The sequence below is a fragment of the Dermacentor andersoni genome, chromosome 6 (genome assembly GCF_023375885.2).
Source record: "Dermacentor andersoni chromosome 6, qqDerAnde1_hic_scaffold, whole genome shotgun sequence".
NCBI lineage: Eukaryota > Metazoa > Arthropoda > Arachnida > Ixodida > Ixodidae > Dermacentor > Dermacentor andersoni.
Genome location: NC_092819.1, coordinates 28,207,306 through 28,231,159, shown reverse-complemented (window position 1 = coordinate 28,231,159; position 23,854 = coordinate 28,207,306). Strand labels below are relative to the sequence as shown.

General features: G+C 46.8%; 3 protein-coding genes across 9 annotated transcripts in view; 2 read left to right on the top strand and 1 right to left on the bottom strand.

The window, feature by feature from the left end:
* Positions 1-1,898: 1,898 nt before the first annotated feature.
* On the top strand, positions 1,899-13,772 carry LOC126521428 (solute carrier family 41 member 1-like). Its single transcript, XM_050170126.3, has 6 exons — positions 1,899-1,943; positions 3,560-3,646; positions 6,067-6,376; positions 8,157-8,665; positions 10,711-10,784; positions 12,587-13,772. Exons 1-6 carry the CDS (start codon positions 1,912-1,914, stop codon positions 13,141-13,143), a joined length of 1,569 nt encoding a protein of 522 aa, XP_050026083.2. The 5' UTR covers positions 1,899-1,911; the 3' UTR covers positions 13,144-13,772.
* Positions 13,773-14,673: 901 nt separating this feature from the next.
* Positions 14,674-16,618, bottom strand: LOC126521577 (uncharacterized). Its single transcript, XM_050170272.3, has 2 exons — positions 16,065-16,618; positions 14,674-15,350 (listed from the first exon to the last, which is right to left on the bottom strand). Exons 1-2 carry the CDS (start codon positions 16,616-16,618, stop codon positions 15,011-15,013), a joined length of 894 nt encoding a protein of 297 aa, XP_050026229.1. The 3' UTR covers positions 14,674-15,010.
* LOC126521440 (MKRN2 opposite strand protein) overlaps positions 16,547-23,854 on the top strand; it is a 27,121-nt gene continuing 19,813 nt past the window's right edge. For 6 of the 7 annotated variants that reach the window (XM_055066010.2, XM_055066012.2, XM_055066007.2 and 3 more), the window contains exon 1: positions 16,547-16,637. The gene's annotated coding sequence lies outside the window, so the exon portion shown is untranslated. The remainder of the gene's footprint in view (positions 16,638-23,854) is intronic. The other variant, XM_055066009.2, reaches the window with a different exon arrangement.

The following is a 23,854-nucleotide window of genomic DNA, read 5'->3' as shown; positions in this document are numbered from 1 at the left end:
ACCTTGCGGTGAGTTTTGATGAGCGGATTCTTGGATTGAGTCACGCTGACTGGTTAACGAGATTTATATCTGGCTTCCATACATTGTGTCTGATGTTTTATTCAGTTTAATGTACTTACTGCAATTGGACTGTGAGATAAGTTTATTAAGTATACAACCAAACTTCGTTATATTTAAATAATCGGTGCAGAAAAATCGGTTCGTTATAAAGAGTTATTTTGCTAAAAGCATAAATGCTCTAAAAGAGTCATAGTAACGTGGGAAGTGCATTACAACAGCCCTGATGCTCGTAAAAAGTACTATCGTGGATATATAAAACACGAAGTTAGGGCTAACTAGAACACCTCATATCAGCCCGATTACGGCTTGTACGTATAGGCTTGCGCCTTCACTGACGACATGGTAATAGCGAGAAGAAAAAAGCGCACTCTGTTGTTAATCGTAGAGGTATTCTACTTTATAATTTCCTTGTCGCGTTTCATTTGTCTACGATAGTGCATTGACGCAAAACTGCACTTGATAGGGGCGACATGAAAACAGCTATAGATTCTGATGACGCCCGCCAGCAGCTGCCTAGTCTCTCGGTAATCATCGCATCATGCAGCCATGTAGCACCGGGAACTGCCACCACTTGGCGGAGTGTCCTTCGTAACGCCTGTGCTGGTCGGTGCAAAGAAAAGCAGAATGTCGCCGTACATGCTGCACCGAGCTTTCACATGAAGATTTGTCTCCCACGTGATCCAAGCTTCATCAGATAGAAAAAAACGATCCCATACTGTCCTGTACTGTGGGATGTGTCCGTATTTTGTGCTCTTGTATCACATTTTAAAGGCAATGTCTTTCTTGGTGAGTTGCTCCCACTTTTGCGTATCGAGCATTTTTCTATACCATTTCGTGGGCTGATCTCAGCGATCTATGCGATCTTCTTGAAAACACCTTACAGCTTAAACAATAATGTGTTCGCCAGATACAACTGCTGACACAATCCGTGAACAGTCCTCGAGAATGGCGCATGGAATATATGACTGTGGCAAGTAATTTCTGTGAAAATCTACAAAGTGGAGAAAATTTCATGGCAGGGTAACATTATCAGCCACCCGAGAGTAACAAGAAGCTGCAAGAAAGACCCCGTAACTGTTTGTCAAAATAAATAAATAAATAAATGTTTCGCAGGTGAAGAAAAATCAGTGCTTGGTTTGATCCCTGAACCAGGACGAATTTTTCTTTGACTGCGAAGCTTTCATTCTGAGAAATCCACACGAGTTTCATGTGTGTTACTCAGTTGATTCCTTTTAGTGTAGGACTGTATGGGTAGGCGCTGTTTCGAATCCACCGCTTGAGCCTTGCACGCGGCCATTGAGACATTCCTGGTTTTCGTTTGGGCGCAGTTCGTTTGACCATCAATCAAGAAACACATGCTTAAATCTTAGCCTTGAACTGCGTTTTCCGGTATCTTTTGCGGGAGTATTTTTTTCTTTGTTCGAGTGTCTCGTTCCAACTTTCCCGCACGATCTGCAAGGTGCATACACAAAACTTGTTTTGGCCAAGCTGACGTCGCCAGTTCTGTGCAGGTCCTCGTCCGTTCTTCTTTGTTTCCCCGCCAATTGTTGAGGCGGCATCACAACCCACGGGGCGAGGCTGCTCATCAGGCCAGCAATGTGACGAGGTGATTCCACTCATGCCCGGCGCGTGATTTAGCGCCTCTCTTTTTCTCTCTGCTACGGGATTGTTTGGAGAACTTCCTTCCGCCCTTGACACGGTTACGCATGCAACGGCGATTGCGCGGGCATGCTTACGACAAGGGAAGGAGTGCGCGTTTACGTAGGTGAAGTGGCCATCGAGTGACTGACGGCGCGGAGGGTAAATTGTGCGCTTATCTTAATTGGAGCCGAGTGGCATTGCAGTGCGGCCATGGCTGAGCGGCAGGCGCGCCACGCATCAAAGTGAGTCTCTCCTCTCTGCGTCGAATCCGTTCGCCCATAAGTATTGCCAGGCTGTTGTTTGATACGGAGAAAACCCTCGGACATTCGCGAAGCAGAGCGCGACAGCTGTCGATCCTCACTGAAAGGTCGAACCGAATTCATTATGCGGTCGCGCATGGTATCGTCAGCTACGTATGAAGGGCACTGCGTCGTGAACGACATGGCGAGGATCTTCACCCTCTCAGGACAGTGGAAGTCGTGGTCCGAGTACCCGGCCGTCAGCACACTGACGTGGCCGTTAGTGTGCTGTCTTGAGAACGTCCTATAGATGTAGATACTATAGGTGAATTTCTCTTGCGCGTTACAAATACATTACGTTGCTGTCATGTCTCTCTTCGGAGCAAGGTTGCGCTTCGGTAACGAACATTACGGAACGAGGATGATTTCACAAACAGTTGCAAATCCGGAAAGGGGGGGGGGGGTTGTTGCAGAAGGGTGGTTAGGCAATCCCCCCACCCTCCACCGCTAAGCTAATCAGGTACACCCCTTATCCCCTCCTTTTGTTGAGGCCTCCAACACTTCCCTGTCAGCGCGGCATACAGTTACCCAACCCGACTTCGTCAGAACAGCATGCCCGGAGCATTTTCATACCAAAACCCAGCGCTCGCTGCCGTTTCGTGCTCAAATTCTCGCGTCGACCACTAAAAAATGAGAATGCGCAGCAGTACATATCCATGCAAACAAATAAGAAATACAGTTTTGCAGCGGGAAAGTTCTAACTACATACTGCCGTTAAAGCACTCAAAGTGCCACTGATATGCAGAGGTGTAGCTGGAAGGGGGGGGGGGGGGGGGCACACCGGGCTCGTGTCCCCCTGCCGACATTTTCGCGTACGTGCAAGGATACTTGGCATGAAACGACGTGCGACATCATTCGCCTGCTTTCCTTCCCCTCTCCCTTTCCTCGGTCATGTTCCCCGGCATCCAAATGCAGGTAGCAATATACATTGTAAGCGCTGTTATGTGGGGTTAACGTCACTTGGTTCTTTATATGATGTGCGACTTCATTTACATGGGTCCTGTTTTCTTGTTTGTAATTCTTATTTTACAGGACATGAAGACCCGTACTGCTTTAACGAACGAAGGCTTTTATGCCACCCCGAGAAACATTGCTATTTGTTTTACGCTTATTATGCAGTTTTCTGACGATCCGCTGCGTAGTAAACGTGCGCTTTCGAATTAGTCTCATCTTTGTAACTTCGTATAGTGACGTCTGCTTGGATTTGCTTACAAGGATCAGAGAAGCGAGTATAATACGAGAGACCGAAAACACCGCTCTCACATGTCGAACAAAGAAGCAAATATAAGAAGCAATTGGAAAACAGATTATAAAATTAATTTCCAGCAACGTCATAGCAGTACGGCCGTACAACTCATATACCTCCATCCCCGCCCGCCTCTATGCCATCCACTTACGCTCGCCCCAAAAGTGATGAAATCTGGATCCGGTCCCGGTTCGCTGTTAGACAATGAAAGTCACTGATGTTACAATACAGAATCTGCAAGGACAGGTCTTATAGTCTTGAATAGCACCTGAACACTTTCATCTTTGCACTAACGTCCCCGTTCTTTTTTCAGCTCAATCGAGTTGATAGAGTTGACAGAGTATAAACAGAAGGAAAATGACTTGTCGGCCGTCAGCGTCCTACATATCAGCGAGCAATGGTAAGAAAAATACTTTTGTATCCTTCCGACAGGCTCATTTGATACGATATACAACCTAGCGTGGGTTTGTTCCTCGCGGGTTGCCTGTTTTACGGTGTTATCGAAGATCATTAAACAAGGCATACATTAACTGCTCCTAAGGGCTCTACGAAATTGAAGTGTTGAAGAACTGGAACCACGCAAGTGCTTGTTATCACTGGAATGGTTGATAACTTGCTTTATGGCTGAATCAAGATGCGAGAGCAGAGATAAATAATTTGGAACAACACGCACGTAATATCCGCTATGTGCCACAGTCGACTTCCATCGTTTGAGAAACGAAGTATCGCGGGAAAGCCATGTTACAGCAGCAGCAAACGACTTTATTGGGGTCCTGAGGAGCTAAGCGGGGGCCTGCAGGTCCCTACCCAGCCGTTGGCTAGTCCCATGTCGGAACAGAGAGGCCATGCCTCTCCGCTCGTTCACGGGCCCTCTGGACAGCCAGGAGCTGGACGTCCTGTCTCGGGTCTGTGATGGCCTTCGTCCAGTATTCTTCTTTGTTAAAATCCTGTAACACAGGGCACTGCCAGAGCATGTGATTTAATGAGCTGAATTCAGTGCCACAATCTGTGCAGAGTGGATCGATGTCCGGGTGGAGCTTGTTCAACAAGCCCCTAGAGGGGTAGGACCCCGTCTGGAGCATGCGAAGCGTGCTAGCTTGTGGCCTGTTGAGCTTATGATGAGGGATAGATAGATAGATAGATAGATAGATAAACTTTATTAAAATAATAATAAAAAAAACTGCTAATGGTCGGGGCCCTTAGTCCAGGGCTCCGCTGGCTCTTGCCATCTTCTCAGCTCTCTTAATCAGCTTGAGCTGGTCGTCGAGGGCCGAGCTGGACAGCAGTGCCTCCCATTGCTCCCTCGTGGTGTTCGTGTCTGGGTGTTCTATGTTGTGTAGTGTGCACTCCCACGTAATGTGGTATAGGGTTGGTGTGGCCCCACACCATGGGCATTCGTCCCTGTAGGCTGTGGGGTGTATCCTATGTAATATGTGTAAGTTCGTGTAAGTGCCTGTCTGGAGCCTACGCCAGGCAGCGGCATCTTCTGTGTTTAGATTTCGATGGGGTGGTGGATATCGCAAGCGACGCCCTCTGTGGTAGTTCACGATGGCTGAATACTCGAGGTCGACAGGGTCCGGGTCTTCTGCAGCCGGCGTGTTGAGTGCTCGGTTATGTACGAATCCTCGAGCTGCTCTGTCGGCCTGCAGGTTGCCCGTGATGCCAGTGTGGCCCGGTATCCAGATGATGGTTTGGGTGGCGAAGTCCTCAGGGTCCTCCTTGAGTATTCCGGCTAGGACTTGTGCAGCAGGTCTTCCAATTCTTCCCTGTAGGAAGTTGCGGCAGGCCTGCTGGGAATCCGTGAGGATCGTCAGTGGTTGGTTTGCGTGTAATGATGAGGGAAAGGAAAGCTCTGCCTATTCCCTCTGTAATGAGAGGTGATTTCATGAAAAGTAACCAGTGGATCACTGTGGACGAGCTCTCCCGAACTCACCCGAGACACCATCCCGTCGCGGCATACGAAACCTCGCGCACGGTCGTGGGCAATCTCATTGGGGTTCAGGTGACCCGGTAATACGTCTGGTCCCATGTGAGCTGGGAACCAGACTATGTGGTGAACAATGTCAGAGGGGTGTTTGCCGTTTAGAATCCTGGCTGCTTCTTTGGCTATCAATCCCGATGCGAACGCTCTAACAGCTGCTCGGGAGTCCGTGTACACCGTAGTGCGTTTTGAGTCCAGCAATCCGAGAGCTTTAGCAGCCTGTTCCGCCACATCGACCGAGGAGGTTTTCAGCGAGGCTGCCGAGAGGAGTTCTCCCCTGTCATTTACTATGGCTACGGAGAACTTATTGGCCATGTTACAGTTATTTATAAAGGAGTTCGTTGCAACAGTAAAAACAGCGGATACGGTATGCCGATCTCTGCTCTTCGAGACAGCATGCGTGCATGCTATGCGGTCGTGGGTTAAGCGATGTGTCATGCTGAGGGGCAAAAATGTTTTATGTGGGATCCCCTTATGTTCACATGTTGTTATCGAAGTACGATTGTAACGCATATAGCCGAGGACGGAAGAAGGCACACGAAAGTCACAGACACGGTGCTACTCCAAGATGCCGCACCAACAAACCCGCATTGCAGCCCTATAGCGATTATTAAATAAAGCCTATAATCGTTGCTCCTTAGGAGGTAACATTTATTGGCAAGACTTCCGTGTCTCTCCCTTGTGACTTTACACTAGCCATTTGGATTCTTCAAAGACATGTACCAACTTGCCCAGCTAGCGATTCTATTTTAGCCCTGATGAATTTTCTGTGGACCTCACGCTCGAGGTCACCTGGCGATCCGCACCGCGTGGGAAACACGATACTGCGCTGCTTGCAGCGATGGCGAAGGGTTCTGCGTCGAGACCTCCGAGCTTCGCGTCAAGTCCAGCGTCGCCCGCGCCTCTTCCGGCGGCTGCGAAACCGAGGACGACCTGTGGTTCGAGGAGTCCATCCGGGCGACCGCGCTGCAGGTGTTCGTGCCTTTTCTGGCGGCCGGCTTCGGCACGGTAGGTGCGGGACTCCTGCTCGACATGGTGCAGCACTGGCCCGTCTTCCAGAACGTCACCGAGCTGTTCATTCTGGTGCCGGCGCTTCTGGGCCTCAAGGGAAACCTTGAGATGACCATGGCGGCCCGCATGTCCACTCAGGTGAGTAGGAGGCTCCCGCGTGCATACGTATGTGGGTCCCGATTGTGCAGGCACGCACATTTCGGAGTGTGTTGGTTAAATGGGCGCTAAGTTAAAATGGCTGTATGTTCGTTTTCTGCCTGCAAGTCAGTACAAAGTTTTCCCCCTACCATGGGAGTGCCAAAGGCTGCAGCAATTTCATATTTAAAAGAATGGATGCCATATATGTGTTGCAGGGGAAGTGTACAGAAAGTTTTTCTGAGAGAACTCCACGTAACGCTGAGTTCACATTTAGTAAATATAAGGGGCACGTTATGTGTAATGCTTTAACGTTTCTGGCTTAGTTAGGAGATGCGCAAATAATTACAAAACCTCCCTTCCGATCTTCATGCGTTTACAATGTAATGTTTTGCCAGTGTCCTCGGTGAACTAAACGAAGTATCTGGTTTATTTTTGGTGAACATAAGGGGCAGGTTATGGGCGATATTCGCACTGTGGCAGCAGTGTCGCGCCATTGGTCTTACGAAGCTTGCGAGAGCCGTTGTACTTTGGATCCCAAGGTCTTCTTTGTTATTTTGATTCAACAATGGCCGTGTTTAGTAGTATCGTATTTATTCGGAGAAAAAGGTTGTCGCAATTGAGTAATACAATAGAGTTTGTAAAAAAAGGGTTAGCTGGTTTTCCTACGTCAAAGTGAAGGTTACCCTACAAGGTCACTAAGCAAAATGACATGGGTTGGCTGGTTGGTTATTACTCTGTGAAATGGCGCAAGCCGCTCTGGGGTATTGACCATGAATCGTGCAGTAAGATGGTTAGGAGTTTTTTAGGATGAAAAAAAAGTGAATGCAAGTTAGTAACTTGTAATTGTGAAATAAAATGTTAACTCTTACATATGGATGATAATGTAACTAAATATTACTCTAAACAAATATGTGAGCATAACAAGTAAAAAGATCAATTTTAGCACGTAATTCTTTCTGTCCCAGGCAGAAAATGTAGAAGGACGAAACGGTTTGCGCACTTCGTTTTCGTTTGGCACTTCCTTCACACATCTGTTCTCCTATAGCATTTATATAGCGTGACTTTCATTCTCGGGAAGCATTAATTCAAATTATCTGGTCCACGCCGAAATGCAGACGTCTGTGAAATTGCAACAGGCCAGACCAAACGTGCTCTCTTGAGCAGTAGCCGAGCAAAGTGCGAAAAAGTGTCCGCGGCTCAAGTGATTATGATCGATATATTTAGGGTCGTGGTCATCGCTTGTCCTCAGAAGAAAAACACGAGGACGGCTAGCCACCAGGAAAGCATGCATACTTTCCTTAAAAGCAAGAATATGCCAAGGCGACACGTCCAGTACACTATACCGTGTACGATGCGTTGGGGAAATGAGAAACAGAAGAAATCTTGATACCGCGGGCATCGCCGACTGACACCCGCGATGTCGAGCTGCATGGTTTCTTTAGACTGTCGCCAAAGCTTTCCGAGTGCGTTGATTGTAGCAACGCTCGAGCGTCCTTCTGCGCCAGTGAGACGCGTGACCAAATCCATGGTTATTTGCGTAAGAAAAAAATAAATGAATAAAGGATGATTTGCCGAGTTCAGACGGTTTGACGTATAGGTCACAGAGTTGCGCTGTAAATGATATCGATGGTGCAAGCATAGCGCACAGTGGTCTCCACACCCCCTCGACAGTGGCACGTCGGCGTGGAGTGAGGATGGGAGGCAAACAGTCGGCTGAATGAATGTTAAACTGCAGTACCCGCAGTTTATAAGTCATGTCGCGCGCGCAATGCGCGAGCAGGCCAACCTGGGCAACATGGACACGCTGCGCGAGCAGTGGAAGTCGGCCAGCGGCAACATGGCGCTGGTGCAGTGCCAGGCCACGGTGGTGTCGCTGCTGGCGTCGCTGTTCGCCGTCATGATGGGCTTCATCACGGAGCGCCACTTCGACATGCGCAACGCGCTCATGCTGTGCGCCAGCAGCTTGGTCACGGCGAGCGTGGCCAGCCTGGTGCTCGGTTCGGTCATGATCGGCGTGGTCATCCTGTCGCGCAAGCACCACATCAACCCGGACAACGTGGCCATCCCCGTGGCCGCCTCGCTGGGGGACCTGACCACGCTGGCGCTGCTCGCCGGCGCCGGGTCGCTGCTGTTCGGCGGCACCGAGGACGTGCGCCTGTACCTGTGCGTGGTCATCTTCTTCCTGCTGTTCATCCCGCTCTGGGTGCTCATCGCGCGCAGCAACGCCTACACTTCGTCCGTGCTGTGCAGCGGCTGGATACCCATCATCTCGGCCATGGCCATCTCCAGGCGAGCTTGCGTTACACGCTCCCGGATCCGGGAGGCACCCGGATCCGAAAGAGTTTGCACGGAGGAGGAAGTGCACTTATTGGAAGCGTTGCGGGTCGTGTATTGAAACGGGATGAGGACGCTGCACAGCTTGAGGGTTTTAACTTCCTATTCGTATACAGCTGGCTGTTTACACAAAACAGCACCTGTTTCAAGTGTATATACGCGAGCTATGGCTCATGTGGTGGAAGCCGCTTTTGTCGTTGCAATTTCAGTTGTAATTTGCGATGCTGTTGCAATTTACGACTGTTCGATGAAGCTTGGAGAGTGATGAGAAGAAGCCTAGCTCTCAGAAACTTACGATGCAACATGACAGCAGCGGTCATGCATAGCATGACCAGCCTATATATGTTAGCATGCTTGCCTATGCAAGCAGAGTTGCCATATATTTTAAGCATGTCGCTAAAATGCAGCAAAAGAATCGCTGAATTTCTGCTAAATTTTGCTGCAAGGTCGCTAACATTGTCGTTTGCGTTTGAATAAATTTTGGGTAACGTAGGCACTTTTAATATACGCTATCATGGCGTAAAATCATTTACCGAAACGTCTCACGTTTGTCTATAAGTTTGTGTGAGTGAATAATAAGGAGTGAATTTACTAGCGTTGTGTAGTGGGCTTTTAATTTACCACTACATTTACATACAAATGAACGATGGTAGCTGAAATTCGGCGTTCGCCTTCAGATAGTGAAGTTCCAAATACAGCACCACGATTCAGAAGAACGCAAGCAATTTGAGTTTCCTAGCACGCAAAGGCACTTGGTCCACATTATCGCTGAAAACTCGATGCTCCTGAGAGGATAGCAAAATTCTGCAAGACGCACAAGGTCGCATGTTATCACGGAGAGGGGAAATACGTGATCTTCAACAAGTCAAATACGATACTTCCGCCCCTTAGTGTACCTGAAGGTTCTTCGTAGTATTGATTTGTCCAAAACACATGCTACAAAGAAGCAGTATGTTCAGGCTGGTGTGAACGAACCGAGCCACTCCTAAGTATGCACCTTTCTATAGAGTCAACCTATCTTATTATTCACCTGCTGCGTTCTAAATCTCACAATAAAATTTGTGAATGTTTACCAATCGAACATACTTAGTGAAAGTCCAGCACCTGAGGCTGTAAGACCCATTCCAATTGGTTTCGTAAAGAATAAAGAAACAAAAACATGCATTTTGTGTGAACACTTGGAATCCTGTAAAGACAACTATTGCTTCATGGTCACAGAGCCCTCGCGTCATACAGCCAATTTTGGCCGCCCACATGTAGCTTTTGAATAATAAAGTTCACTAAAGAAGGTTATTTCGACGCCACTTTGCCAACTTTGAAGTCGATAAAATGGCGCCAATTGTTCTGTCATGTCGCTGAAAATGTCATTGGTCGTTAAATAAAAAAAAATGACTCTAACCAGACAAGAAAGTCGCTAAATCTAGCGACAACATCGCTAAAATTCCGACACGGTATGTTACCGTGTTACAAAATGTTTTCAAGATAGATCGTTTGTAATATCGAATGTATATACACTATGGAGTTTCTTTTGTATGTTAGACATTGCGTTTATTTTGGACGTTGGAATTTTGTTAGCTACGCATATTTCATGATTCCTATTGCAATATGTATTCTCCTTATGATTATGAGGCGGCATAGCTGTTATAAAATTTATGCACCTCGTATAAGTCATTACAGCTCTGTTCCTTCACCTAGTTTACAGGTGCTTTTGTATCAGATTGGACCGATAACTGGTCACATAGGCTAACGGTCCAGATATTTCTGCAAATATTTATTCTGTTTTGATTATGAACTGTCATTTAATTTATTTATTTATTTATTTATTCTTACTTATTTATTTATTTATTTATTTTCTGCAAAGAGAGGGAGCAGTACTTACTAGAGAAGCCCAACTTACCTGAGGCCCATGGATCTTTTTCTTCGCGGCTTTTCTATCACTCTGCCCTGCATTGTCCTTAAAGCTGCTGGACCGGGTTGTGATTAATTTTACGCTTATGCAGCCTCGGTGGTTCAATACTGGACATGACGGTGCCGACATTCGAGAATCTGGCCGTTTTCCAGCCAGTCATCAGCGGTGAGTCTGTCGGGCAATACGCTAACTCCTCTCCGTACACTCGTGGGCTTATAATCATGCTGACATGTGACTCTCGTGTGCATGACATTCAAAATGCAGGTACGTACTTAATGGCGTCGCTTACTGTTTCTGCCAAGATGCAGGCATATCTCGGAGAACCCTTATACATAATTTGATATTTGTGTAAGCCGCTCAATGTTACGTGAAAAAGCGCACTTTCTCAGAGCAAACGAGACCCCACCCCTTTACTTTTATATTAGGATTTAGGTGCACGTCCTCAGCAGCCCACACGAATTTAGGTGCACGTTAAAGAACTCCAGGTGGCCCAAATTTCCGGAGTCCCCCTCTACGGCGTGCCTTTTATCAGATCGCGGTTTTGGCACGTAAAACGCCATAATTCGAATTACTATTATTTAACACAATACGCGCGCATTTTTCTTATTGTGACCAAGGAATCGCAAAAACAGACTTTGCCAGCTCTCGCTTTGCATCTTGTCCAGTCATCAACAAATGACTGTCTTACCTTGGCAAGCTTGCGACAGCCATGAAGCTTTCTTTGCACACACGAATAAAATTAGTAATTGCCATTCTCCAATCGGCATAAACATTTGTCATTCTCCTAACTGGTCATCAAGCCCAATTGTATACGCGTGCCTCTATTTATGCATTATGCGATTGGTGAATATGGCAATGTTTTGACGTTATATATGGGGTGATCATTTCTAAGCTTTATGGATTAAAAAAAAAAAGAAAATCGTCTGTTGCAGATAACGAAATTCTGGTTCTTCAGCTGGATTATTCAGAGGCGGACTATACTTGCACATGGATTCGAAACACATATTCAAATAATTAACGAAAATTCGGTAATTAGCGGCTTCATGAATTACTTGACGGCATGTATTTTAATTTGTGAATTGTAGCCGGTGAGCTCGCGAGACACATACACTGAGAGTGAATTTCCAGAATGACACCAGTTTGGAGATATGCGCCATCAAACTCGGCGTAAAAATGCACTGTTGTTCCATTTACTTTTTTACCAAAACGCTTTTTTAGGCACCGAAGCACAGAAGTAACTGGAACGCCCATGTGTTTTGTGTCCCTCACTTTGGGAAATATTATCTCGGAACTGGTGTCATTCTGGAATTTCACTTCAAGTGGATGCGTACGTCCTGAAAACTCATCGGCTACAATTCGTAACATTGCAATATATGCCGTAAAATAACTAATTAGGAAGTTGATGAGCCGTGTTTCGGTGGGGGCTAAATGCGAAAACACCCGTGTGCTTAGATTTAGTGCAAGAACCCCAAGTGTTCCAAATTATTCCGGAGCCCCCACTACGGCGTGCCTCATGATCAAATCGTGGTTTGGCACGTAAAACCCTATAATTTAATTTCTTTAAGGAAGTTAATAAGTAAATTTTGTTAAATATAGTTGAATATGTGTTTCGATTTCTCGTGCTAGTAATGTCTGCCGCTTCAAATAATCCCACTCAACGACAATAATTATGCTATCGGCCACAGGCGATTTTTAAATATTCCGCAAAACTTGATAATGATCACCCCGCTTAACATTTATATCTAGTCGAAACGTCGACACAATAAACAGCTGTTCTTTAACAAGTGCATCAATTTTTTTAATATGACCTTGCGGCAACCATAGATGCTTCTCTCTCTCTCTCTCTCTCTCTCTATATATATATATATATATATATATATATATATATATATATATATATATACAGCGTGCATGTGTTCTGCGGTCTTTCCAAGAGGCGCGCTGATGTTACGCACGCGTGTCCGTAGGTGTGGCGGGGAACCTGGTGGCGATCCAGACGAGCCGCCTGTCTACCTTCCTGCACCAGCGCACCAAAATCGGCGCCCGCCCGCTACTGCAGGCCGGAGGCGGCATCTGCCTCGACCCGTGCTCGGCCTTCTTCGGCAAGGGCCGCAACGCGCGAACCGCGCGCGTCCTCATGATGATGGTCCTCCCCGGCCACCTGGTGTTCACCTACACCATCAGCTTCGTGCGGCCCAGCCACATGGCCGTCACGCCCGTTTTCCTGCTCGTCTACTTCTCGTCGGCACTGCTCCAGGTGTTCCTGCTGCTGTACCTGTCGCGGTGCATGGTGTACTGGATGTGGGCCCGCCAGATCGACCCGGACAACGCCGCCATCCCCTACTTGACCGCACTGGGAGACCTGCTGGGCATCGGCCTGCTGGCGCTGTCGTTCCACTTGCTGCGCGCCTTGGGAGACGCCAACGCCATGCCGCAACAATTGGCGGACACGGACGGGCCGACAGAAATGGCCGACATAGCGCTGACAGCGGCTGACGCGGTTTCATTGCGGGCGCTGTCGTGAACACAACGGAACGGCGTCTGCTCCAGCAGAATTCTTCTATCGTGTACCATATGCGCGAATCTCCGCTTCAAAATTCAGCCATTTCCGGCGAACTATCTTCAGGCGAGATATATGGACATTGTATATACTTTGTTGAGAGATTGTTGAGGAGGGTATATATATATACTTTGTTAAGTATCTTGTCAGGTAGGCGTGAGAAATCTGCAGAAGAACGAAGCGAATGGTGTGGAACAGCTTTAGGACAGATAAAGAACCGCGTGATCGAGTGCAGCACTGTTCACCGTACAAGCGCGCCGCATGCTCTCTTGACGCAGTGTCTCGAATTGTTCAGTAAGAAATGTAGTTCGAGCGAGCGGCGTCCACAAAAAGCAGTTTCAGCATCTGAGTCTGGCTTCGCGAACAGCAGAGCTACTGTGGCACGAGCTGCTGTCGTGGTTACCAAACATTGTAACACCCTGTATACCCGTGGGTTCTTTTATATCCTTTTGAGCGCTGGAACCAAACATCCCGTTTAAGCACATCGGAACTTGTAGATTTCCTTCGTCTGTGACATGCTCTGTGACGTCTGTGACATGCTCGACGAGGAAGGGCTGTAGATTTGTCGTATGGTAAAACAATTGTTCCTACGAGCTCTTGCCATCTGTAGGTTGGGTCGAATAGTCTGTTTCTAGTAAATTAGGCCCACAGTGAGCACGTACCAGCAGGGTATTACTTACAACGGATGCATGTGACGGTTCCTGTGAGTTCTTCAATGTGACGTCTCTAAATATACATGTGGGTGTGAGCAGGCGTAACAGGCTCCTGCAGCAAAAGGGAGAATAGCGTTTGTAATAAACGCTTCATTACGAAACGTGGCGGCCTCTGCTGTGGTTTATTTGTCGAGCACGGGCTGCGAGACAGTTGATAAACCTCTAAATTTGGCACTTAGCCAGTCATAGATTTGGAAACGTTAAGTATGATTAGCTTTGTTACAGTTGTAATTGAGGAGCTCTCTGCTTGCTCGGATTCAGCGTTACACTTAAGTATACAGGAGACTGCAGTGATGATGGTTAAGCTTTCTGGTAGTTCGCTCCATCGGACTGGCGGCAGAGACGTCAGAGGATTGACGAAGTGCCAGCATGGTCAGCTCTTGAGCTCATGCGTAAAAGCCTGTTTGCATAGACAGCAATGTGTGAATAACAATTAAGGCAAGATAGCAAGATGGGCGAGTTTGTTGGTTAGGATTCATCGCACTTTTGTTAACAGCGCAAAGCGACGCGGACAGAAGTGTTGTCCGTGGAAGAAAGGACGGTGTTGTCGTGTTTCTTCCTTTTGTCCGTTTCCTTTGCGCTGTTACCAAAAGTACGATGAATTAACAATTAAGGGACAGATATGATTCTATGGACGCTGCCACACCCCAGAGTTTCAGATGTAGACGGTCGTACCGCAATGCGTGCAGAGGATACCCAACAATCCATTTCTCCACTCACCGTCGCATCGATGTTCTATTTGCGTGATAAGATGGAGTACTTTGATCCAACACGATCACGCTGACGATGGTATATTCTTTTTTATTCTTGGTAAAATAAGGAAGTAAACTTAAGTAAGGCGAGCAATGTCGGTCCGTAAGATATAGAAGGAAAGAGCAAAACAACCTTACCCGTGTTTCGGGAATTATATTAGCAAAATAGACTCGTCATGGACGTGTTCCAAACGCTTAGCACTTCTCACTTTGTCGGTGATAATGTCGGGGTTGCAGAACCATTCCAAAGGATGTATCGGACGAGGTGGGCCGGTTGAGCAGCGTGCTGAGAGACCGGTGACGTACACGTTTGGCGTAAGCTGCGGCGTAAGCTTTCAGAAACCCCCTCCCCCCTTGCTGCACCAGTCATTTGTGCATCACTCGAAGAACAGTCTGCGTCGCGTGTGTTGAAGAGAGTGCCGACGCTGCTGCAGCTGTCGCAGTGGCCACATGTGCACGAGGCGCTCTGGTCGCTGTCATCACAGGCGGAGCCTCGAGCTGGTGCCTTGCGCGCAGGTGTCGGTCCAGGTCCCTGCGTCGGACCAGCCTTTTGGCGCACAGCGCGCAACGGTAGGGCGAATCCCGCTGCGCGTGCAGGCGCACGTGCTTGTTCAGGTTGGACGGGTCACTGAACGGCCTGTGGCAGAATCGGCACTCCAGGGGCTTGTGGCCGGTGTGCGTGCGCACGTGGATCTTGAGGCCATACCTGCAAACACGCGCACGCTGCTTGGAAATGCTGCCTCGTGTAGGCCGCGTCGCGTGCAGATAGGCATTGAGCCTTTAGGCGGTGTGGCTGGAAAAATCGCAGGTTTGCGTTCCTTTCTGTTGTTCTTATATCGCAACACTATAATTACACTAACAAAACGTTATAGTTCGGTGTATTCTGTATTAATACATAGGTTTTACACTGGGCAAAGCATAATTTGTTGCTGTTTTTGGGTATACCGTGGTCGAAATATGAGCGCGTGACATGTGTAGGAGCATTCTACTTCATCATCATTCTACTTGGATGCAGCGGGCACGGCGGCAGCCGCATGTTGCGGGAGGTAAGTATGCCCCATATCATATCAAGTCTTTCAAATATGTTGCGACCGAATAAGTAAAGATGACGTGGCCTGTAGCCACTCCTCTGTGGCATGCCAGGCCCTGTTCCTCACAATGTAACTGTTACTGGTCACGGGGCTTCAGTAATGGTCCTGCGGGATTCCTGAGCTAAAATTTCGTAACCAGGCTCTCTCAGCGTCTACATGAACACGGAAGGTAAGTGATCATCGCAGGAATCGTTCAAGAGCCTCGTTGAAGCGCAATTTCTGTGCTTCGGTCGAGGAATGGCCAGTGCTGTCAGTCAGAGGAAAGATTTTCGAGCCGAGTACCGCTCGGCGAACGCGGGCAGAGATCCAGCACGTCTCTTCCTCCTCACCTGCGCGAGTAGAGCTTCCCGCAGAAGGCGCACGCGTGCCTGGGAGGCGCCAGCCTGGGCGGCTTGCCACCGCACGCGTCCAGCGCCAGGTGCGCCTTGAGAGGGTTGGGCTGCTCGAAGACCGCGCCGCAGTCCGGGCACGCGTAGCACCGGTGGCCGCGGATGTGCGCCGGCGTCAGCGCTACCGGCACGCCCAGTTCGGCCAGCAGCGCGGGCGACAGCCACGGCCGCAGCTCCTCGCCCGCGCACAGCGCGCGCGTCGTGGTCAGCGAGAGGCGGCCGCACGACAGCCGCGACACGGTCGCGTTCTGCTCGTGGCAGTCGCGGGCCAGCCGCGCGCACAGCGGGTTCGCGGACGCGGGCAGGAGGAGCTCGACGCCGCCGCCGGCGCACGCCACGGGCAGCGGCCGCGTCACGGGCCGCGAACCGCCGGCGTCCAGAAGCATCCGTCGCAGCGGCTGGCTGCACGAAGGCGCCGAGAAGGGCCGAGACCGGCAACCCGCCGGCAGGGGTTGCGCGGCCACGAGGGCCGTCTCTTCGCCGCTGGCACTCATGAAGGGGCTTGCCAGCCTGGTAATGTTACGAAGGGACGAACGTTATCGCCAGGAAACACAGACCGCTGTAGCGAATTGACGGATATAGCGAAACTGCGGATGTAACGAAGGTGTAAGAAAATTTGGTTAAGGAAATGCGACAGTTATAAGTGTACATCGATATGTAATTGTATCCGCGTTGACTTAGTATCACTCCTTTCGTATTCGGTGCCACTATTATACGGCGATTATTACGAAACCACGCATTGAACGAAAATTAGTATGAGCACACGAAGGACGGTGCAAGGCATAACGCGGGCACTGACTCGCAACTGATTTTTTTTATTGGAATATCATCCAGTATGCGTACAGGAAATATGCGCATGCTCCATGCAATTCGATAACAAACAATGAAGTACAGCTTGTTAATCAACCATCAAGGTGCAAAACCTCAGCGTCATGCAATATGACTGACGTTCTGTATATGCGCGCATCTGCATTCTTTTTTATGTGGTATGTCTTAATAGCTACATGTTCATGCCTATTCTGGCTTTCAGTACAAAGTCTTTGTTTTCTATTCTTCTTTTTTTCGAATATATACGCATGCACCTACACTGGCCACAGTGTACACGTGCAAGAAACGCAACTGGAGGTTTCCGCTTGACGACCTTCCATGCTCACTTAATCTAATGTTAACGCAACGCTCAGTTTGGTCTGTGGAAGTTATTTCGCACGTGGTCGGGCACTGGTAAACAACTCTCATTGAACATGAGGCAAATGGCTTTATCGTAAAAATGTTCCTGCACTGGTCTCCGGCATTTCCCAGTCTCCTACAAGAAACAGACACACCATATATATATATATATATATATATATATATATTTTGAAGACAACGTTTTCTCTGAACCTTTTCCGTACATTATTTAACCCCGTGCGAAAGCTGTGTACGTAACTAGTTAAATTGGGTCTAGGGGCGCGAAAGGGACTAAGGCTGTGCTGGGTCAACCACAAGGTGTTATAAAATCAAATTTGAAAGCAACAAATATTGTTGCGCTTTTTTTTTCTGGACAGCTGTTGCAACTAATATGCCTCAGATTTTTTTTTTTACTTTGCTACAAGAAAACAAGATCACATTATTTGGGTATCCAGCACCCTTAAGAAGAAGCTTTAGCTAGGAAGCTCCTATCTATACAGACGGAAATAGAGAAGTCGTTTTCCTCGACAACCACAGCACCGGATTTGATTAGGGTTTTACGTTTAAAAGATCAAGGTATAATATTGTTACTGTAAGAAGCAGATTCTTTATTTTCGCCAACGATATGTTGTAGAAAATTGTCGAAAATATGAAAATTAAAGAAAAGCAAGGCTATCAGTTTTACAACTCTGTAACTCAGCAATGAAAAACGATACCAAAATTTTGTGAACGACACCTAATATTACATCTAAAGAGGACATACTTGATATACGCAGCTATAAAATGTACCACTAATATATGAGGAGAACTTTTGCAAAACTCTTATAAACATTGCAATTAATTCACGTGAACTGTAAATTCATGTATCAACTTTATCCGCTTTAGGTTCTCATAACGGATGCAGTTTACAAAACTGCCCTATCTGTTTCTGGTGCAGAGTTACGAATTTGTAAACTTCGCACTTCTATTTTTTTTAAACTTGGAAACTTATGGCAATTCTTTTTCAAATGTCAGCGAAAAATCAAAATTTTGTTTTTTACCGTCACAATAGAATTTTTCTTTCTCAAGTGCAATAAATTTCATTCAAATGGTTTAGGGGGTTGTCTCATAAAAGTTGGCCAGAACTCCGCTGCGTCACTAGGTGAGCAGGCAGAGTGCAGCTATTACAAAATACGAATGATATGAAAAGGCTATCAATCCAGATGGGGTCAAATACCGCTACAGAAGCAGTGTGCAACTAAACTACGGGCACAATGAAGGAAATGATAGATCAAATCACGATGATGGACACTTTTCTCTAAACGGTATGGTGGCTTCTGCGCGTAGACGTACTCGCAAATTCTAGGAGAAACTACGGGACGCTTAGAATAGACATTTGGGGCGGAAATGCATGCGATGGCCGGCGAAAATTGTCACGCGTGCCATCCTCACAGACTACAAGCTCCGCTACGACGCACTAGAACACGTGATTTAAACAAACTGCTCACCATTTCAGAGCTATAGGAACCATTTTAGAGGCCCGAGGTTTCATCATCAGCCGATTCAAATCCACTTCGAAACGAGGACTTCTAGCGACCTCCGATTACCCCTCTCCTGTGTCAGCATTGTCCGACAGCATGTCGGAATATTTCTGAATCTCATTACTCCGTATAATGACGTGATACTTCCTCGATTAAGCCTCCCTTCCTTTGGTACCAATTCTGACAGACCTCCGATTAAATGGTGAAGGTGGTTTATTTATATTGGCAGCTGTTTGTTCTGCTTAAGACATATTATGGTGTCGTGGCGAAAGAATGCTTATAACGAAGTTAACGTCGTCAAATATGCGCAGTTTCGTTATAACGAGGTTTCACCTCTCGTCACACTGTGGTGAACACGGCTTCGGGAATCAGAGAGCAGTGCAAATGAACATTGCGAACGACACGAGTGGAGAGGGGGTGCGCGGACACGTTGCGTGAATGTCTAGCGTGATTTGTGGAGCGCTTCTCGAACTCTTCGTGATGAACGCCGAGCAGGTGCAACGAAGTGCGTGCCTCGGTGCACGTAGTCGCCAACGGAGGCTATTCGTCGTAGCAACTTCTCTATAATCACAAATTGTGCTCGAGAGCAAGCTTTATGTTGGAGAACCTAGCTGAATACGTAGGAACTAGAGAAATAGTTCTGTTTGTCATTCACTGAGCCGATTACATTAAAGAAAGATTAAATCAACTTAGAAATCTAACGACTCCAGGGGCAGATCTTTTTTTTCTCTGATTATCAAATTTTTAAAATTTTCTATCATATTTCTATATTGAAGCATCGAGTTTCCAGTTAGGTAAATAAACGTTAGCAAATGGTATCCCAATTATGTAAGGTGCATATATTGGGACATATAAAGAGGACAAAATTGATGTGTGCCGCTCTGAAATGCGCCACAAATTCGCGAGTTGTGCTTTGTAGAATAATTTCACATAAGTTGTGAAATAATACAACATGCTTTTCCACTTCAGATCATGTAATGGATACAACTTACATAATTGCGAAACCTGTTTTTCTTGTAGAGTTGCAAATTTGCTAACTTTGTGCCTAAATTTTCTTTCGTTCGCTTATTTTTAGCAAATTATGTAGGAAATTGCAGGCCCTAGTTAGCGGTATTTTTTCCAGCTGTTTAGAGCTTTTGCTCTTGGTTCAAGGTTTTCCAATCAGAGCAAGATTTTCGCGTTTCACACGTTTCTGATTAAGGCAATGGGAGTAGCTAAACATATTCCCTAAATCACAAGTTGCTCTTATATTCGAAAGTAAAGCGTTAGTTACGTTCAGTTTTACTCAGTTTAGTAAACCGTGCTCGCCGACTTTCAGAATCCGCGGGTTTACCGAGTTTCTACAACATATTAGTGACATGACGTTCCACTAATACAAAGCACTTAACAAGAACACGGCAGTTAATGCTACAAATATTGGTGTCTTCATGCGCATATGTTACCTTTACGCACATCCAAATAATAGCGGCGTACTAGTGCGCAGACCAGGGCCAAATCAATGAATTAGATAGATCCAGGATTCCGTACTCACCCTGCGAGCTTCCAGTCGGTTGCTTTGCCGGCCAAACTTTGAACCCATGCGGTGCGGCCGCCTTTCCGAGAGGCGGAGCGATGGGCCGGTCCCAAAGCGGTGAACCAACCACCCGCCGCAGCATCCCCACCACGGGAGCGAACCAGCTGCGTGGCACGCTTGATCGCGGCGGCTGGTTTGTTCTCGCCCGAGGGTGCGCGTATCCCTTACATAAAATAAATACCGAGTTTGAATAAAGTGCTGTGTTCGTAGCGAGATCAAACAGCGGCGCACCAACAAGCGAGCATCATCTTCTCCTGCGAATGTTGCAGGTGCGGACAGCGCCTCCATACTCTTCCAATAGTGACAGAGAGTGGTCGTTATTTTAAAAAAAATTGTTTGAGAGCAGAAAGAAGGAAGGCACTGGTTACTGCGTGCTTCGTTTTATTCGTAAAATGGCAGCTGATGAAGGAGCGTGGTTTCGCTGGTAGCCGTTTGATGTTGGTGTCCCGGTACGACTGAACGGCACATTTTTTTTTTTTTTTTTACATATGGCTCGGGTGGCGTCACTATGTGTAGAGAGCCCAAAGGAAATATTGATAGCTCAATTAATAATTAGAACTCGGCGATCGTGCCCGCAGGGAAACATGCCGCATGTCCAGCTGCCGCTGCCTGGTTGCCCATTGTTAAAGACGCGGGTCTCTATACGTGGAAAGTTTTGGCGATTGCCATCGACCATTGTCATTTTAATTGTCATTGACGCATGTTTAATGCGTACGGGAATAAAATCATAACTGATTGACTTTGCACAATATTTATTTCTTGTTCAGGTATGAATCTGATGCTGCTTTATCTAAGTTAACAGAATTACAAAAGAAAAAAAAACAATCGCATGTGGCATGTGACGCAAGTTACGTGTCACATGCACCCGTGTTACCTGCGCTAGATTACTTGAAGCGGTGGAGATTTACATAACAAAGAAAATAAAATCCATCATTCGCTTTTAATAATAAATTGTTAAACTAGCTACTTTGGGCACATATTGTAATTTAGGAATTGAAGCCAGTGAGTTCTTAAGGCAGATCCGCCCGGAAAGAATTTTGGAACTAACACCAGGTTTGAGATTGGCGCCGCGAAACTTACGGTAACAATTCATGGCTGTCCCGCTTACTTTTATTCAACAAAACGCATTTTCAAGCACTGAATTGCAAGAATAACTGGCTCCGTATTCACAAAATGTTTTTACGCTATGTAATTGTTCTTAATAAACAATCTAGCCAATCCTCGTACCAGACATAATGTTAGCGAAGGCAACCGGTCAAACGCAAAGAGCACTTACAAACGAAAAGCTTTGTGAATTCGGCTCCTGGAACGCCAGCGTCCGTGTATTTCGTCACACAGTTTTAGAACTCATGTCTTGAATCTATAGCGACATCATCAGAATTCGTTTGAAGTGGCTATGCACTGCCAACTCACCGGCTACAATACGGAAATTACTTTATGTTCCATAAGTTTTTAGGAAGTTAATTAACAACGTTTCAAAGATTAGTCGATTATGCATTTCAATATATATGACGTCCGCTTTTAGGAGAAGTCGCAGCTCGAGGAGTGGAACTTTGCTACATGCCAACAGGAGATCTTTAGAGATTTGATTACGTAAAAAATGAAAACGAAAACGAGAAGTAAAACAACAACGCCCTTATACTAGCTGCACCAGTGTAACTCGCCATTGCAGGAAACATCTCAGTGGTATACAAGCGCTCATACCACCACAACCTAGGCTTGTAGTCTAATTTTCAGTAACTGATATCGACAGTGAGTCGCGTCAGTCATCTCGTTTTACAAGTAGGAGAACTGCTGAAGATAAACTGCATGCGCTTGATATTGGCACGCGTATAAATTGTTCATAATTTGGGTGGCCGCTTTTCAGGTGCCAATCTGTGCTGCAATGTTATCGCTCAGCGCAAGACACGCCTTTCTGTTATCGCTGGTTCTATACGTTGTCTGTTGTCACCGCACCCCGTGTAATCAGACTGTATGCGCGACACGAATTCGGTAGTACTTTATGGAAGGCACGCAAGCACCAGCGATTGCAACTCTCGAGCAAGCCGCATATAGCTCACTCGCAGCTTCCTATTCGCGCAATGGCCACTGGCCCCTTGGTGGTCCCAGATGTGATTAACGGAGATTACCACCTATGGAACTCCACTTTGGTGTCACGGTGCTTCACTGCACACAGTCATCACTTCCTGCCTCTTTTCTTCTTTCTATTCCCCCTTTCCCTCACCCTCAGTGTAGGGCAGCAAACCGGACGCTCGTCTGGTTGACCTCCCTGCCTTTCCTCTCCATGCTGTTTCTCTCTCTCTCTCTGGAACCTTCTACGATTCACGCACAAAACCTGACGCGCTTGACCTGCAGATCGGATGCTTGACGATCGCCGACTTTGATCGCCGCTATCGTTGTGCCTGAGTGTTACTTGCTGTTACGTGACTGAGTGTTACTTGCTGTTACAAACTGCGTAATTCGCAGTTTTGACATTGGGTCGTTATTTACAGTCGTGACAACGTAACAATATAATTATGTGTTTTACTTGAGAGGGGAATATTCTGTACAGGACAACTTAGAACTCTTTTTAACGCGTGCCACAACGCGCAGTTGTTGCTCATTTAGGGTCCTTAATTTTCGGGGGTATTGTATGTTTTCGAATTCGGGGGGAAAATCGGGTGCTATATTTAAAGAGGGAAACCGGGGAGAAATCGGGGGTTTCGTAGCCCGGCAGCTCAAAGCTGGGAATGTTTCTGATTATGTTTCAAAAAAGAAAAAGAAAGAGAACAATTAACACAAACAATGTTCTTCTTTTGCACATAAACGTTCCATTTAAACTAGCGAAATCACTAACACGAACATGTAATGACACAGACAGTGCTCGCAAATCATGTGACGAACTCACTTCTACGATTCCTTGTTGTCAGGCTTTATTAACACATTTTCAAGAAACCGCATTAATATAAACAACAAATAGCTTGGGGTTTGGCGATGCGTTATTTGCATTGTTTTATGAACTTTTTTTAACGCAGTAAAGAAGTACAAAAAAGTAGCGCACAAGGGCGTGCTTCGCAGGAGGTGTGATGCTTTCACTTAAAATTACAAGCGCTTCTTGACGTGCACATATGCATTGGGAGCATTTCTGTGGCCATTGTAGACCTACAGTCCGGCTTTTCGTCCTCGTCTCCTGTCGTCATGTATTACTGTGTACCAGTTACACTCTCCTGCAATAAAATTGACGGTACGGCAACAACACAAATCAGTCACACTTCTTAGGCCGTAAAGTAGTCATAGGTAAACATGGTCTTAACGTCACAGCGACCATTCGCAATGCAAAGCAACATTTGCTTCCTATAGCGCACTGCCGCTGTTTACATTATGCGATGAGCGAGAAATGCGACGTAATGTGCCACTGTCGTATTGATGTAAACGCGGCTATTAACAACAACAACAGCAAAAGAAATATATCGTTCACTGAAGGCCGGAGC